Consider the following 16,906-nt stretch of genomic DNA (forward strand, 5'->3'; position numbering starts at 1 on the left):
AGAATTTTGGGGTTAAATTCTTAGACAATAACATGTGGTTATCAATCACCAATGTAATTCATATGGGGATTCTATACAAATGATCTGCTGATAACCGCAAAGACAATGTTAGTGAGTGATTTCATCAGACTACTCTCGCGTTAACACTCCATGTTTGTTATTTCTACACAATGTTTATTGGTGCTGTTCCCTCTAGACGTCAACGGTAAGTGCATAACCAGTACAATTCTTTGAATTTGTCAATGAAATAGCCTTTTAAAAGTGCTCAAACAAAGAGTTCAGAAATGTTTGAGAGTCTTGCTTCTGTACTTCGGTGTTTTTGTATCGCATTTAAACGCTTCGGTTTGAAGATTACTTTGAACTTTCCTTGCGCATCATTTTACATCACAATTTTAAAGTCCTTCAAAAACACAGAGCTACCTGTGAAACAAAAACGTCAATCTTAGCATCGGTCCTTCACCATATTCTACTTGACCGGACTCCCTCTTCACTGCCTTTTAAATCTGTTTCTCTGTCTCTTCGCCTCTGCAACTCCATCGTGACTGTAATGTTCAGGACGTATAAAAGTGCTTTAAACGTGTTCTGATTAGGAATGAGCAAAACAGATGACAAGTTGTCCATAAACGTGACTTGTGTACGTGGACATCTCCGGCTGCTCCATCTTTTATTTTAGCATCTGGTCCCATGCTTTGATTCAAGGTGTCGTGTTTTGAAATATATTCTGGTGAAGTCTGGTTAGACAGTGTTTCCATAAAAACACAACACCATCAGCTGTTCTGTATAAAGGACAGCTCAAGATTCTGTGTGCCATAAAAACGAATAAAACGACTAAAAACACCGATGATCCAAAACCTGACAGATGATAAAATTAGGCACTTGGCTTGCAAAAAGTTGCTCTGATTTCCATATCCCGCCCATTATTGTCCTCCGAAGCAGTAGAGCTCCTCTTGCCCATCCAATCACATTCACTCTGCCCTCATCACATGGCCATCTCTGGACCGTTGATTGGCCGCAAGTTCTGATCATCAAATCGCCTCCGCACGCTCCTCCTGACGGCATCGGCTCGCCTGTAAGGCTGGTTTCTTAGATCTGACCCAGGAGGAACAAAAGACGTCAGGTCAAATATCTGCTCAGATACTCTGGACATGCTGGTGGTCAACTGGGCAAAGCAGCTTGAGATTCTAAATGATGTATTTCATCTTCACACCTACATTATTAAAGAAACACGTTTTCTGATGAGAAATAAAGGAAATCCAAAATGTTCATTTGAAACTACACGAATCTAAGGTACAGTGGCCCCAAAAGTCCATTTGCACTCCTAAGTCCTCCTTAAAAGTATTTTTTCATATTAGCTAAAACACATCAAACCATATGACTTTTCTCAGAACTACGTCATTTTTCTTAGTCGTCTGTGTGTTGACTCTCATTGTAATTCACACAAAATATTAAATTCTTGCAACATTTTTTTAACAAGATATTTTTAGAAATATGGCCATCCAATTAAAGTCAATGGTGTCCAGTGTTGCTTGGTTATGAACATTGTATAAAATGTCTTTTGTGTTCTGCAGAAGTACGAAAGTCATTCAAGTTTGGAATAACACGTGGGGGGAGTAAATAATGAAAGATTGTGAACTATTCCATAAGTGTGTCAAGTTTGACTTAAGTGTGTAAATACACTTTGAGGCCCAATTCAAGTTCTAAATGGCACAGATGAAGAGTCAAATATCTTTGAGCGTGAATCGGTTACCTGGAGACTTCAACAGCCCTGATGTGTGTTTCAAAGAAAAGATAGACGGATCGAAAGAAAGAACGTAAAGGATTTTTGGAAAGAAAGTGGTATGTGATGAAGGGAGATTTTGTAAATGATCAAAAAAAATGAAGAGAGAGATGCTTGCCAGGTCTGAGTAGCATCCACTGAGGTACTACTGGAAGAGTTCCTTACCCTCGAGTGCACATTGGGAAATTTAGTGATATTATTCTTCTTTAAGGCTGAGTGGAGAGGAGACAAAAATGGAGGTTAGACTGGACCGGACACCGGTCATGACACGGCACGGCGAGCCAAGCTGCCCAGGGCTCAAACAGGAAAGGTGAAAGGTCACAGGTAGGGTGTTATGGATGGCAGAAGCGCTGCTGATACTGCGGTAATGAACTCTAAGACTCAAACTGCTCTGCACAATGACTTCAGCGTCCAAATACAGCAAAGCAAACACTGATGTCTGTTTGATCACTTTATATTTAAACAGTAAAAAACGACAGGTCACCACAGAAACTTCCCAGAAGAGCCAGGACACACGTTAAGCTCATGCAGGTATGCACATTGAAGGACATGTGGGTGAATCTCATCAAGCCTGTTTTAGGAGGATCATGACGCGCATCCACACCCATATTTATTATTGTGACTAAACTCAATACTGTAATACAGTCATGGAATTATTTCTAAAATGAAAGCAGTTGATAGGTAAGTAATTGACAAATAAACCGTAAATGGTGTGACAGCAAAAATTTCGAAAACAAACTGTTAATATTATTATATGTATACATAAAAAGATTAACTTCATCGTTTTTTCAACATTTTTTGCTGACATAGGACACACGTACATTTTTTTTGTAAACTACCCAAGTACAAATTCTACAATTATTAATATATCATATTTTCATATTATAGTACTGAAATGATTGTACCTTAAATATTTATATCATCTTTCTTTTTTGTTCATTTGAGATGGAATATCTTTCCTAATCTTTTTATTTACTGATATGTGAAGCACTCTGAGCTCAACTCGCTAGACGAACAGTGTCATTTAAAGAAAATCCATTATTATTATTATTATTTCACAATATCTCACCATAATAAATGAATAATATAATATTATAATATCATTTGGTGGTGGGTGTATTTATAAAAGTGCAGTTTGTGTGAGATTCACCCACTGAACTGGGCTACAGCAATGCAAGTGAACAAGAAATGGCCTTTACATCATGCGAGGGCAGACAGCCAATGACGCAAACGTGCCAAACACCCTTAAAAAAGCAAACAATCATATGTCATCGTGCTTCATGAGGTCAGGTGACATGAGATGTCTAGAGCAGGTTAAGATGATGGGAAATGAGTGAAGGAACAAAACCAGAATATAGCAAATACACTGTTATATACAAAGTTATCAATGACATAATATACTCACATGATGAACACATGAGCAAATCATAATGTCACGACTATGCCAAACACACTTCAAAACATTATAACAAATTTAAGGATGTTACATTGATTGTGACAAATGCAGTTGCTTTTGCAAATGAAAAATAGATCAATCATTCATCTACAGACTTTTTTCTTTTATACCTTAAACGATACGAGATTAAAACGACCCACAATACAATGTGGACAATTTATGCGTTTGCCGCATTCTACAGTTCAAACGACAGAGGGCGCTCTTAACAAACAAAAACCTTGATTTTAAAAGCGAAACTCACTGCACAGATCGCAGACACCCCGACACGCATTTCAAATGTGTTTGGTTATTTGTGACGTTATGTTTTCTCTTGGTTTTGTGTGACAGTTAATTCTTGATGACCCACTCCATGCAGTACAAAACGGCGATGACATCATATCCGTCCTTCCCTCCCCAAACCCCCCTTCATGCAAGATAGCAAGAGTTTGGCTGTAAAAGAATTGTGAGCAGGCTCATGACATCATATCACACGGAAACCCACAATGAGAAGGGCTGTGAAAGACACACACACAATTAAGGAGAAAGAGAATAAAAGAGAGCAGCTTTATCCAGCGACCTTCAAGAGAGAGACAGAGTCTAAGCTTTAGAAGTGGAGCTCCTCGTTGAAGTAACGCGAGCTCCGTTTGGCCGTGCGCGCGGTAAAGGGGACAGTCTTCAGCACTGCGTCCAGACAAAATACACACACAAACAACACAACACAACACAGGGTTTAACTGCCAGAGCAACAAGCACATGGTTAGCACTTTCTATAGCACAACATCTACCACAATCCTGAATCCTACGAAACTAACAGTTATTACATAAAGCTTTGATATAAACAATGTATATGACATTCAGCTCTAAAATAGTCCGTGTTAGTCAGAAAGTATATACAACTGCAATTTAATTGACAGAATAATTCTATGTAGATATGCATAGCTATTCAGAATAATGTTCATGTATTTCATTGTTACAACTGAATGTTTTAAAGGGGTCATATCATTAAAATTACGAATTTTCATTTGAAGTAAAAAAAGTTTTAAAACATTCATTTCTAATAAAAGTTTGATGTTAGAAATTCAAAATATCCTCCCAATTTCAGAAAAAACGTTTTTTTTTGCGTCGGCTAAATGAAGGCGACACGTGGCGTTTATTTCGTTTTCAGAAACTTGGCCCATCTAGTCAGACTAAGGATTTTTTTGCATTACATTAATACTACTTTTTCTAAACACCAAAATAACCCAATTCAAGGGTTTAGCGTATCCTTCCGAAAACTCCCAACATTTTACACATTAAAACATTGTCTAAAACAGTAATATTACACATCAACATATTTAATGTTACAAATAATAAAAATAATAGCATGCCTGAAAAAATATTATAGGACTCTTTTAAAATCAATGTATGATAAATCACCATCTCAGAGCGTTAAGCAATATAAGCGCACATGCGCAGACATTCTTAGCCAGTAATAACCAGGTTAGTAAAGTGTTATTGAGCAGTAAAGCTTTCAGACAGAAACTTCAAACCAGTCACTGAGAGCTGGTTAGTGACTCACACCAAAAATGATAGTTTAAAGCCTGACTTTAGGACCCTCACCCCCATGAGTCTATGTATGTCATACCTGTGATGATGTCCTCAATGGCTCCATCTTTACCCTCATACACATGTCTACTGTCCTTCACCTGTTTTCTTCTCAGCTCAGTGATCAGGTCTTGCTGCTGCTGCCGTTTATTCTTATGAGAGGGAGACTGAACACACATTCACACGCATAACACGCCACAATTAATGCTAAATGTAACCTCCAAATGCAGGGTAATTTGAGAAAACGTACCGGCCATATATACTTCGGAGTAAATAAATGCAAAATACACATTTGATCTGTTTGATTTAGAAAATTTCTCAAAAATCAAGTTTTGTGAATATATTAGAAAAGGAAACATTTTATCTAATTAGGAGCACTCTTGGTGGTAAAATAAAAAGTTTGTGAATACGGCCCCAGATGGCTATTTCAGAGGGTGTTTCAGCGTATATCAGAACACTGTTCCCATAATTCCACTGATGTGTGTTGTTACTGTATGTTGCTCATAAATGTACCAGCCAACTTACAAGTAACTGTATTTTTAAGTCTATTTTTACATTTGGCACTCGCTGACTGTTCATTTTGGACCCTGCAGACACCTAAATGTTTACTTTCAGACTTCTGCGCCATACACCACATCAAAGACTTCTGAAGCTATAATTTCCCCTCTCTCTTTACCTTCTGGTCCTCTTGTTCCATCATGGCCTCTTGCTCTATCAGTTTCTCCATCATCATCTGCTCGTGTCTTTTCCTCTGTTCATTATCCTCCTCTGCTTGCTGGAAAAAGAGAGAAAATCTGCATCAGTTATCAAAATGGCTTTCAAGGCACTTTCTAACAAGTTTTCATTTTAATGCTGATGTCACGTCTCTTATAAATAGTTACAGTTTATATATTTGGATGAAATGAGAGAATGATATCGGTTTACCCTGTACGCCTTCACAAAGCGCACAAACACTGGGAAGAACACAGACGGTGGTGTCGTTTTTGAATTTTCACCAAAGAACTTGACCGCCTCATCAAAAGCGTCCTAAATAAAAATAAATAACCAGTTCAGTTACTCAGAATCAATACAGTCAGTGTTTTCAAAAGTACAAATGAAACCATTCATATTAATTTTCATTAGGGCTGTCACCAAGGGCCCCCCCCAAAAAAAATCTCGATAACGATATTATCTCTATATTTATCAAAATGTTTATAAAAAGAAATACTGTAAATGATGCCATCAGTGAAATTCATTTATTATTTTGTGTTTTGTCTGTTATTTGGTCAATGAATCGCACTTAAAATAAAAGTGTACGAGGGCAGAGAAAGAGTTTGTAACCATTGTAACTGTTATGGCGAAATTTCTAATGGGTGCCGAATAGTTTACGATATTACGATATGTGTAGAATTAACACGATTTCGATACTTGCGGTTATTGTCAATACCGGTATATTGTGACACCCCTAATTTATCTTTCTGAAGTTACACTACATTTTATACCGCAATGCACAAATTTCTTCAAAGACTTTATCGGCATGTTTTTATCGTTACATTTCAGGATGAATGTTCTGCGTTGTTGGTCATGTTTTGTGTTGTGTTATCAGCACCTGAGCAATCTTGGCATCATCCTGAAGTTTTTTCAGTTTGTTCTCATTTTGCTGTATGAAATCTTTAAGCAGTGTATTGTGGCCATGCATACTATATTCTCTTCTCGTCAAATCCATGCCTCTCTGAAACTCCTTCACATCCAATAACACGTTCTCCAGCGAAACTGAAGAACACAGAGAAAGAACTCGTAGTTATGCCCGTCCTTCTGATATGACAACCAAACGATATAATGTGCCCCATTTACAGTGTATAAAATCAAATGTGTGTTTTATACCTGCTGCGGCTTTCTCAACATAGTGCAGCTCATTATAGAAGAGCGACACCTGCTGGTATTTTTCCTTCACTACATTCGCAATATAGTGCAGAAGTGTGATCTTGCGGTCGGTTGATTTGGTGTCTAATAACTGGAAACCAAGTGTAAACAGTAGAGTAAATACCATCACAACAGACAAATACAGTGTGGGTACAGTAGGTTATAATAAAAAACTATCGTTTTACCAGGTCTAAACTCTGCAGTTTAAAGCCGTAAACCGCCCCCCTTTTACTGCTGTTCATGTAGTTTCCCAGAGCCAAGACAATCTGAGAGGGAGAAACAGCGAGAGACTCGGGTAAAAAACATGTTCTGTCTTTCTGAAAGTGCATTGGAACCAAAGTTAAACACTCACTTCCAGAATCTTCTTGAGTTTCTGGGAGGACTTGATAGATACAGATGCTGCAATGATGGCGTGAAGTTGCTGTTGGAACAGAAAGAGAGAAAACGTTTAAACACCAATTAGAGAGAGTTTCTGAATATTCCCCGCAATACTTTTGTCACTTTGGTATTGTCAGCTGCGGTTTAGTGTCATTTACCGGGGTGAGCATCTGAACGATCTCGATGAAATTCCCCAGGAATGCCATGATAGTCATCTTTTGCATGAGGCGCTCTATCTTGCTGAACTGGATCATGAAGCGATCCTCATCCGTCAGGTTCTCCAGAGGTTTGCGTTCCTTCTCATACTGCCGCAGAACTTTTAGCTCAGCTTCTGTCGGAATGAACCTCATCAGGCACTCCACGAAATCCACCGGCAACGTCCGCAGGTCAAACCTGATGGGTAAACAAAAGCGAAGCCTTATGATGAAGCAACAGAATACAGTTGTCACTTCTGTTTAGAGTGTTGAATACAGTTATAAACATCTAGATATTGTACCGTTTTATATGTCTACACTGACAAAAATGCATGCATCTATAAGAAACATGACAGTACGACTACAAGTCAACTAGCGAAGAGTGTTGTCATTTACATTTGAATGGCTCTGCAGATTTCCTCTGGCGTCTTGCCCACTTTTCTCAATGTAATGGCCAGGTTTTTACACCTGTTGGAATCCAGAAGTGAAACTTTATTTGCTCCTTTCTGAGAGGTCTTTTGTTTGCTGGAGGTGACGTCTATGGCTGGTCCCTGTGCTTTTGTCTTAAACATCTCTTCAAACTCGTCCACATTCAGATCCTGAACACAAAGACAGTAGTCAACATTAAAGGGGTCATATGACACGGCTAAAACGAACATTATGGTTTGTTGTAGATGTAATGCAATGTGTAAACACGATTTAAGGTTCAAAAACGCTGTATTTTCCACACACCGTGCATGTTTGTATCTCCTCTTTGCTCCGCCTCTCTGAAACGCGCAGATTTTAAACAAAGCTCATGGCTCTGAAAAGCGAGGTGTGCTATGATTGGCCAGTTAACCAGTGCGTAGTGATTGGTGGAATACTGCAAGCATGTGAGGGAAATGTACCGCCTCTTACCATATTTGGAACATCAGGTTCCTCTTCAATTGTACTGACAGGTACGCCCACCTTACTTGCGTAGACATTTGGGCGGTCTTAGTCAAATCATACCACCAACTGAGGTAGATTTGTGGGGGTGTGGATACACGAGGCGTTTCAGGCAGGTCTGGGTGAGCATTCGCTTTTAGATAGAATGCATCTTTTGTTCCCACACTTTAATGTTTGCAATTTTACGTTGAATATAGTACAGTATTTATATATCAGCTTGAATGTTTTTTATGTACTGTGTAACAAAACATGCTGTTTGTTGATGTTTTGTCAATAATATTACAAATCACAAAAAAAAGAAATAAATGTGTTGAAAAAACCTTCAGTGTGTGAATCAAGCTCACCTCCAGGATTCTCTCATCATCGATTTCATTGAACACGGTGCCGTTGATCTGGTTGGGCTTCAGCGCCACCCAGTTAAACACCGGCATACGGAATTTGGTCTTGATGGGTTTCTTAATCTTTACAGCTAGATGATAACATGACAGTGATATCAGACACTCATACAAATACACCACATTCAACGTGATTTCTTGTGGCTGTGAACAGAACACACAGAGTTTATCTGATGCATGTGAGAGATGTGAGGTGGAAACATGCTGCATTACAACGTCACCTAAACATACACGTGTGGCCCTTATGTGACACTAAGAGGATGTGGAACTGTCAACTCCAGTAGGAAGACAAATAAAAAAGTAAAAACGTAATTTCCCTTTAATAATCTCAAGTGTTTCTCTTAGACAGCAGTAAGCTTCAATGAAGGGCAAATGCGGTCTGATGCTTCTCGAGTGAGATGATATTTAAACTGAGATAAACCCAGTAATCTGTTTTGTGTTCTCCATTGAATTCAATTCAGTTGTATTGTCACATCTCTGAAACAGGTGTACAAGGACTGATATTCTTATATTATGGAAATGCGGTGCAGAAAATGTGATATTGAAATATTCTAAATGTACTATGAATGTGTACTATGACTCAAAAAGATGTGCTTCATTTTGCCAAGAGACAATTGTCTGCGAACACATTTTGAGGTAAATGCACAGCCATTTTATGAATAATTGTCTCATTTTTGTGTTTTCTTGCTCTTATTTCCAAATAGATTTTTGAGAAAAAACAACAAAGTGCGTTGGCATCCAGAATAAAAGTTTTGTGTTTACATAATACATGTTGTATGCTGTACGCAGGATTTAATAAAAACACCGAGGTCCAAAAACTGAGTTTGTCCCAAACAATTAAATAGTTCACTCAAAAATGAAAATTCTGTCATCAATTTACTGTTTCAAACCTATATACATTTATTTGTTCTGTTAAACACAAAGAAAGATATTTGTAAGAATGTTAGCAATTTCATCATCCTCTACCATAGTAGGAAAAAAATATTTTATATTTTTTTGTTCTGTTTAACACAAAGTGAGATATTTTGTCGATTATATGAACGCAAACAGTTCTGGGGCACCTTTGACTACATATTTAATTTCTCCTACTATGGCAGTCAATGATGTCACAGAATTGAAATTTGCTAACATTCTTCCAAATATCTTTCTATTTACACAGGTATGAAATGACATGAAGGCAAGCAAATGATGACAGAACTTTACTTTTTAATCACTTTAAACAACATATGTGCATTTTAGAACGTTTGGAGTGCAAATTAGATAACAAAAGACAACTTGCATGAAATATTTGCTAAAAAAAAACCATTCAATCTCCTGAGCAATAAAAGCTGAGCAATGGCGTTGTCCTCCGTGTTTAGGAAATGAGCCATAGACACACTCATTCCTGTTCTTAAGTTAACACTCAATGAGGATGTGACTCAAACCGAGTCTCGATATGAGAACGAGTCATGTGATGGTTTCCTCTCTTAACTTTAAAAAACACCTCCAAATATACTGTTGAGTAAATAACTCTGGTCTGTAAACCCTGACACGCTTGACTTAGGCTGGATCAACAGTTTGTGATAATCTCAGATCTAAGGCAAAGACATCAATATTAACAAGATGCGCCACTGCCATTACAACGAATGGGGAGCAACGCAATGCTCAACATGGCCGCTCTAGCGAAGTAAGTCCCGCCTTCCAGCGAAATCAGTATTGACTGACGATTCTCTGGGGCGGGGCTCTTGCAGATGAAGCGATCTCGAAAAAGGTGATTTTTAGCGCAATTTAAGCTTAGCAAACCCAAGCTACGATACAGTTCATGTCAGGTTTAATTATTGATAAAACATATGCTGTTTAATTGTGATTTTTGCCAGCGATTTGAAAAATATCTGCCTTCCCCCATTCAAGTGGATAGGACTGTGGACCCGAGGCGTTGCAAACACGGCCGCCGAGTGGCAACACGGCCGCCGAGTGGCACGACGTCTGTCAACGGACTTTGTCGGAGGTGACAAAGGAGTCCAGCTGGATGCAGGCAGAGGATTATGGGTAATATCTGTGATGAGGTGATCCTGGACCTTGCGGAGAGTGAGGCCAGTGAATTGGGCTAAACTCTGAGTGTGTGTGAAACTGCATTCCTGAATTTACGCAACTCCTTCCATATCTGATGATCAGCCGCCTGTAACAGCACGCCACACTGTTGCAGCATGCAAAAACAACTCCGTCAAACACATGCTCGCAGATGTGTGGACATGGTATTTGACACAGCCTTGTTTTATATTATATCGTCACTGTCCGTTGGAAACCTCAGAGGTCCAAATTTGCATTTCTTCAGGAAATAGATAAAACACTGAACTTTTTAAATGATTAAACACTGCGTTGTCGAAGTTGACAAGCACTTTTTAACACTTTTGATTGGTTAGATATTTGCAAAACCCATTGGCAAACTTAATGGGTGACTATTATTAATGATTATGGCAAGAAATAAAAATCACAAGGACAGCAGCGATAGTCAAGATTTAATAAATCAAAATAAAAAGGACATTACCATGGTGAAAATGTTTATTAGCATCTAGAATGGCTACGAAAAGTTCCGAATTTCTCCTGAACTGGAATTTGATATGATTTTGTTGATACTGGGATCTGATGCCAAACTGCAGTTTTGTTTTCCATGAGGTTGCAGTTGACAGCTGTGTACTGTAGGAATACAAGCTTACATCTTATGGAACATGTGGTCTCATAGGTTGGCATTAGTGTCCTGTTATTTGCTGACCTCGGCTAAACGAGTTCTAAAAAATGGTTTTCCTCTTTGGTTTTCAAATGGTACGGAAAAGTCCTGCTACACGGAATCACATTTCATGCTTGGCTTCCAGAGAAACAACCAACGTCGCTGGAAATGGGGCTCCAGAGCCGTTTGACCAGTTCTGATTACAGAGGAACTCTCTTGAGTTGACTTTGAGACTAGAAATACCATGACCACACAAAAAAAAGACACAAACACAACACGAGGCACTTCAAACCTACAGTACAGTTTGATGGGTCCCTCTATGGTGGCACAACAGGCAGAGCAGAAATAACCAGAGAGAAAGAGGAGGTTAGGAACATACAAGCCACGTTTAGAGATCTGACTGGATCTAAACTCACGGACTGGATTTTTACAGGACTCTAAATATTTCATTCAACTTTTTAATTCATTTGCGTCACGACAAACAGTATGTATACACTAAATAAAATAAAAAAGAAATGGTGCTCAGTTCCTTTTAGAAATATATATATGAATATAATTTTCAATTATTAAACAAAGTAATGATGCATGCATGCTCAGTCAACCCGTCAAAAAAGACACTATGATCACAGAACTGAGATTATTATGACTCGATATTTCTTTAGAGTATCACGTGTGTGCTTCTGTTGAGCCTGTTCAGACATTAGACCTGCTACAGGAAACCAAGCACACGTCTTATCAGCCCATCTCACACTGGAGACAGTATAACGGCAAATAAAGAAACTCTTAACTGATGCGTGAACCCCAAAGACAGACTCCTGAAATCTGAGTCTACATCACTGGGCTTTGTTATTATCTTCCTGTGGTGGCACTGTTTTGCTGTGCTGGATAATCTTTTGAGAATATGATAAAACCATTAGATCATGACTGTTAGTGTTGAGTAGGTGCTGTTACCTGCCAACCCTGAGTTCATGATGACAGTAGGTGAACCGCAGCCAGGAAGCGGAGGGGCCATGGGAGGTGGAGGTGGAGGCATAGGGGCAAATATATCCACAGCAGGGCCTGGGAGAGGAGGAGGGGGCGGAGGAGGTGGAGGTGGTGGGGAAGCAGACGGACCATTTGGTACTGGAAAGGATAAAAGACGGAGGATAAATACCCGCAGACTTCAATTTGATCAGCTGAACATCTTTACTGTTTTACTGAAGAAAAGGTCTACATCTTGGATGGCCTTAGGGCAGTGGTTCTCAAACTGGGGGCCGTGGCCCCAAGATGGATCCAGGGGGCCACACATTTTGTGGCATTTTATGAAATATACAAATTTACCATAGATTTTATGCAGTCAAAAAATGAGATAAATAATACCACCAACCAAAAGAATTGATGTTCCAGCATTGTATAACTGAATATGTTTTGGTTTAATTAAAATTCTAAGTTTAAGATTATAAGTATTTATATGGGGGGGGGTGCAAAGCGATGTATCTACACAAAGGGGTCTTACAACGAAAAAGTTTAAGAACCACTGCCTTAGGGTGAGTTAATTAACAGCAAAATTTCAATTTTTGGTATTCAACGATTATTCGCAATTATACCATGGTCTTTTTGAATACTCGATTCTGATTGGCTGGAAGGTGTGCATTAAAACCCTTTAACGCACAGGTAGCTCCAGTAAGTTTGATTACATTTGAAATTTAATGAAAAAATCACTGTAATTTTCACCTGTTTGATCTAAAATTTCACTGTAAACATCAATAAAAGATTTAACTTGGCAAAAGTTTCGCGTCGGGTGGTTCTTGGCCTCCACGTCGTGCATTAAAACCCTTTAACGCACGGCTAGCTGTGGATTGTCCCTTACTTAATCGCATCCGGAATAAAATGTTGTGTTATATATACACATGTATGTGTTTATAAATACAAAATAAATACGCACAGTGCACAGACATACACTCACCTAAAGGATTATTAGGAACACCTGTTCAATTTCTCATTAATGCAATTATCTAATCAACCAATCACATGGCAGTTGCTTCAATGCATTTAGGGGTGTGGTCCTGGTCAAGACAATCTCCTGAACTCCAAACTGAATGTCAGAATGGGAAAGAAAGGTGATTTAAGCAATTTTGAGCGTGGCATGGTTGTTGGTGCCAGACGGGCCGGTCTGAGTATTTCACAATCTGCTCAGTTACTGGGATTTTCACGCACAACCATTTCTAGGGTTTACAAAGAATGGTGTGAAAAGGGAAAAACATCCAGTATGCGGCAGTCCTGTGGGCGAAAATGCCTTGTTGATGCTAGAGGTCAGAGGAGAATGGGCCGACTGATTCAAGCTGATAGAAGAGCAACTTTGACTGAAATAACCACTCGTTACAACCGAGGTATGCAGCAAAGCATTTGTGAAGCCACAACACGCACAACCTTGAGGCAGATGGGCTACAACAGCAGAAGACCCCACCGGGTACCACTCATCTCCACTACAAATAGGAAAAAGAGGCTACAATTTGCACGAGCTCACCAAAATTGGACAGTTGAAGACTGGAAAAATGTTGCCTGGTCTGATGAGTCTCGATTTCTGTTGAGACATTCAAATGGTAGAGTCAGAATTTGGCGTAAACAGAATGAGAACATGGATCCATCATGCCTTGTTACCACTGTGCAGGCTGGTGGTGGTGGTGTAATGGTGTGGGGGATGTTTTCTTGGCACACTTTAGGCCCCTTAGTGCCAATTGGGCATCGTTTAAATGCCACGGCCTACCTGAGCATTGTTTCTGACCATGTCCATCCCTTTATGACCACCATGTACCCATCCTCTAATGGCTACTTCCAGCAGGATAATGCACCATGTCACAAAGCTCGAATCATTTCAAATTGGTTTCTTGAACATGACAATGAGTTCACTGTACTAGAATGGCCCCCACAGTCACCAGATCTCAACCCGATAGAACATCTTTGGGATGTGGTGGAACGGGAGCTTCGTGCCCTGGATGTGCATCCCACAAATCTCCATCAACTGCAAGATGCTATCCTATCAATATGGGCCAACATTTCTAAAGAATGCTTTCAGCACCTTGTTGAATCAATGCCACGTAGAATTAAGGCAGTTCTGAAGGCGAAAGGGGGTCAAACACCGTATTAGTATGGTGTTCCTAATAATCCTTTAGGTGAGTGTATATTATGTACACATAAAACCTTTATTCTGTATGCGATTAATCGCGATTAATCGTTGAACAGCCCTAATTTTTGGGTGAACTATCCATTTAAATCAGGTGGACATTTGTCCAGTTTAAAGATTAAATTATATTATAAAACCTGATTAACCTCAAACACACAAGTAAATGGAATCAAGACTGGTCACTCACCTGTTTCTGGCATAGGAGGAGGGGGTGGTGGAGGTGCAGGCACCCCGTTAGCCACACCCCCATGAATGACCACGCCTTCACTAGGCATTCCAGCCACACCCCCTGAACCGGGCAGATGACCATTAGGAGGGGATGTCAGGATGGCTATGTCCCCATCCCCTTTCTTATGGATTTTGATGGTTCCTTGTTTCTCCAGCTCATGGATCTTCTTTTCCAGGTTGCACTGCCTTTGAATGGCCTCATCTTTTTCTTTCACCATCCGCCTCAGGGTGTTCACCTGAGAGTTGGCATCTTTATACACTTCCTGTAATCATAAGAAAACAAGGGTTTTAAAGCAAGTATCAACAGATTAAAACCAATACCTGTGGACTATTAACAAGGATGTTGTAAAAAGCATGTTGTGGACTGCTCAGAAAGCAGCTTTCACGTTCCACAACATATTTAGTTCACTATTTTTTATTAGTCAAACATATAATAAAACTCTGCGTTGAATAGTATTATTTAATCAATTAACTAGGGCTGTTAAGCGATTAATCGCATCCAGAATAAAAGTGCGTGTTTACATTATATGTCCGTGTTCTGTGCATATTAATTTTGTATTCATAAAAACATACACAAACATGTATATACTGTATTTAAGAAAAATATTAAATATAAAAATGATAAACATTTATATATAATTCAAATGATTGGTAAATGTAAATACATATACGGTCAATATTTGCTAAATATGTATATATGTATGTGCATGTGTTTATAAATACAAAATTAATATGCACAGACATATAGTATGTAACACAAACTTTTATTCTGGATGCGATTAATCACGATTAATCGTTTGACAGCCCTACTATTAACTTTTTCCATCTAAAAGGAGGAAAAAAATGCAGGGAACCTACCGTAAACACTGCACTGCAAAGTACCATTGAAGCTTTATTTTAAAGAATGTCTAGCGCGATTGTAAGGAATCTTACCCGAATTGAATCCAGGTCTTTATTTTTCTGCATGAGCTGTTTCTCCAGCTCAACAATCTTTGCCATCGCTTCGTTCTCTGTGTCTTGTAACTTCTCTGTTAGCTAGAAAGAAAGCCAGCAAGAAATAAGACTTTAGCCAATGAGACGTGGATAAACAACAAGTCACCCTACGTATTTTAAAGCATAAACCAAACAGTAACTTTTATGATCACAGACGAGTTAAGTTGAATGCAAATTCAGAAATATTTCCTATCAGAAAACTGCCTACTGATGAGCAGGGGGAAAAACTAAGATGGCAACTTTTGTTGAGTTGAGGCAAAACATAAACACTAAAACTGCCATCTAACAAATAGGCCCATGTCAGAATATGGATAGGGGTTTGTTTGTAGGTCAGAGGTCTTGCTTTTCGAGAATGTTAAGGCTTGTTGTTTTTCAAATATGACTTCGACTTCGTTTAAATGTGAATGAAAACTGACTAAAAATGACAAACACCAATGTTCTCATGTGTCACATATTATTAATATTAAACATTATTCACTCTACGAACATGAGAAAAATTCTCCTCGAGTTCCTCCACCCTCTCGAGCGCTGCGTTCTTGGTCTCTGCATCCTCTAAAAGAGCCCCGACATCAAACACGTTATCCAGGTACGCTTGAATCTGCACGTGCAGTTTATCACTCTCTGTGTGCTTCAGTTTCTACAGAGAGATGGAGAAACACCCATCAAAACACAACTGAGACTTTCTGACAGAATCAACTAAATACAGCCAAAATGATTAACATAAAATGAAACGTACCGTACAACACACATTTGAGACGACTCCCTTCACTTTCAAGGGGAATGTGCAGACTGTCCAGGCACCAACATATGTGACACCCTCACAATCTTGCTATTGTTCTTCACGATTATGTGCTATTGTTTTAAATGACTATTTTTAATTTTGTCCGTTAAAATTGGATCACTTATTGTCAATTGTCTATATTCGACCTAATTTAGGTATCTTGCTCAAATTAAACATGAGAGACAGAAAGCTCGGTGTTTAAAACACATTTACTCACGTCCAAATACTCATCCAGGCCCAGTGTTGTGAAGTCATACTGTAAGTGCACTCTAAAATTCATGTCTTCCACAGAATGAACCACAATGTTTATGAACTGCATACAGGCCACCTGTTGGACAAATAATACATATACATTCATTTGGAAGATGCTTTTATCCAAAGTGACGTACAGTGCATTCTGGGAACACACTGCATGTAATATAAAAGCGTACGTTTAGCAACG

The 16,906-nt window shown here is 38.9% G+C and overlaps 1 protein-coding gene across 13 annotated transcripts in view; it reads right to left on the reverse strand.

Annotated features, from left to right (window-relative positions):
- Positions 1–454: 454 nt before the first annotated feature.
- Positions 455–16,906, reverse strand: part of fmnl2a (formin-like 2a) — a 49,555-nt gene continuing 33,103 nt past the window's right edge. For 2 of the 13 annotated variants that reach the window (XM_057335536.1, XM_057335542.1), the window contains 17 exons: positions 16,682–16,792; positions 16,171–16,320; positions 15,624–15,725; positions 14,650–14,953; positions 13,806–13,862; positions 12,251–12,421; positions 8,542–8,666; positions 7,667–7,869; positions 7,235–7,469; positions 7,051–7,119; positions 6,884–6,964; positions 6,660–6,789; positions 6,385–6,548; positions 5,721–5,822; positions 5,473–5,571; positions 4,837–4,963; positions 978–1,989 (listed from right to left, as the gene is read on the reverse strand). In XM_057335536.1, coding sequence (XP_057191519.1) covers positions 1,778–1,989; positions 4,837–4,963; positions 5,473–5,571; positions 5,721–5,822; positions 6,385–6,548; positions 6,660–6,789; positions 6,884–6,964; positions 7,051–7,119; positions 7,235–7,469; positions 7,667–7,869; positions 8,542–8,666; positions 12,251–12,421; positions 13,806–13,862; positions 14,650–14,953; positions 15,624–15,725; positions 16,171–16,320; positions 16,682–16,792 — 2,442 coding nt within the window. In that variant the 3' untranslated portion in view covers positions 978–1,777. Of the gene's footprint in view, positions 3,894–4,836; positions 4,964–5,472; positions 5,572–5,720; positions 5,823–6,384; positions 6,549–6,659; positions 6,790–6,883; positions 6,965–7,050; positions 7,120–7,234; positions 7,470–7,666; positions 7,870–8,541; positions 8,667–12,250; positions 12,422–13,805; positions 13,863–14,649; positions 14,954–15,623; positions 15,726–16,170; positions 16,321–16,681; positions 16,793–16,906 lie in introns of all 13 variants that reach the window. The other 11 variants (XM_057335546.1, XM_057335541.1, XM_057335539.1 and 8 more) reach the window with 11 other exon arrangements.

The sequence above is a fragment of the Triplophysa rosa genome, linkage group LG6, assembly GCF_024868665.1.
Source record: "Triplophysa rosa linkage group LG6, Trosa_1v2, whole genome shotgun sequence".
Classification (NCBI taxonomy): Eukaryota; Metazoa; Chordata; class Actinopteri; order Cypriniformes; family Nemacheilidae; genus Triplophysa; species Triplophysa rosa.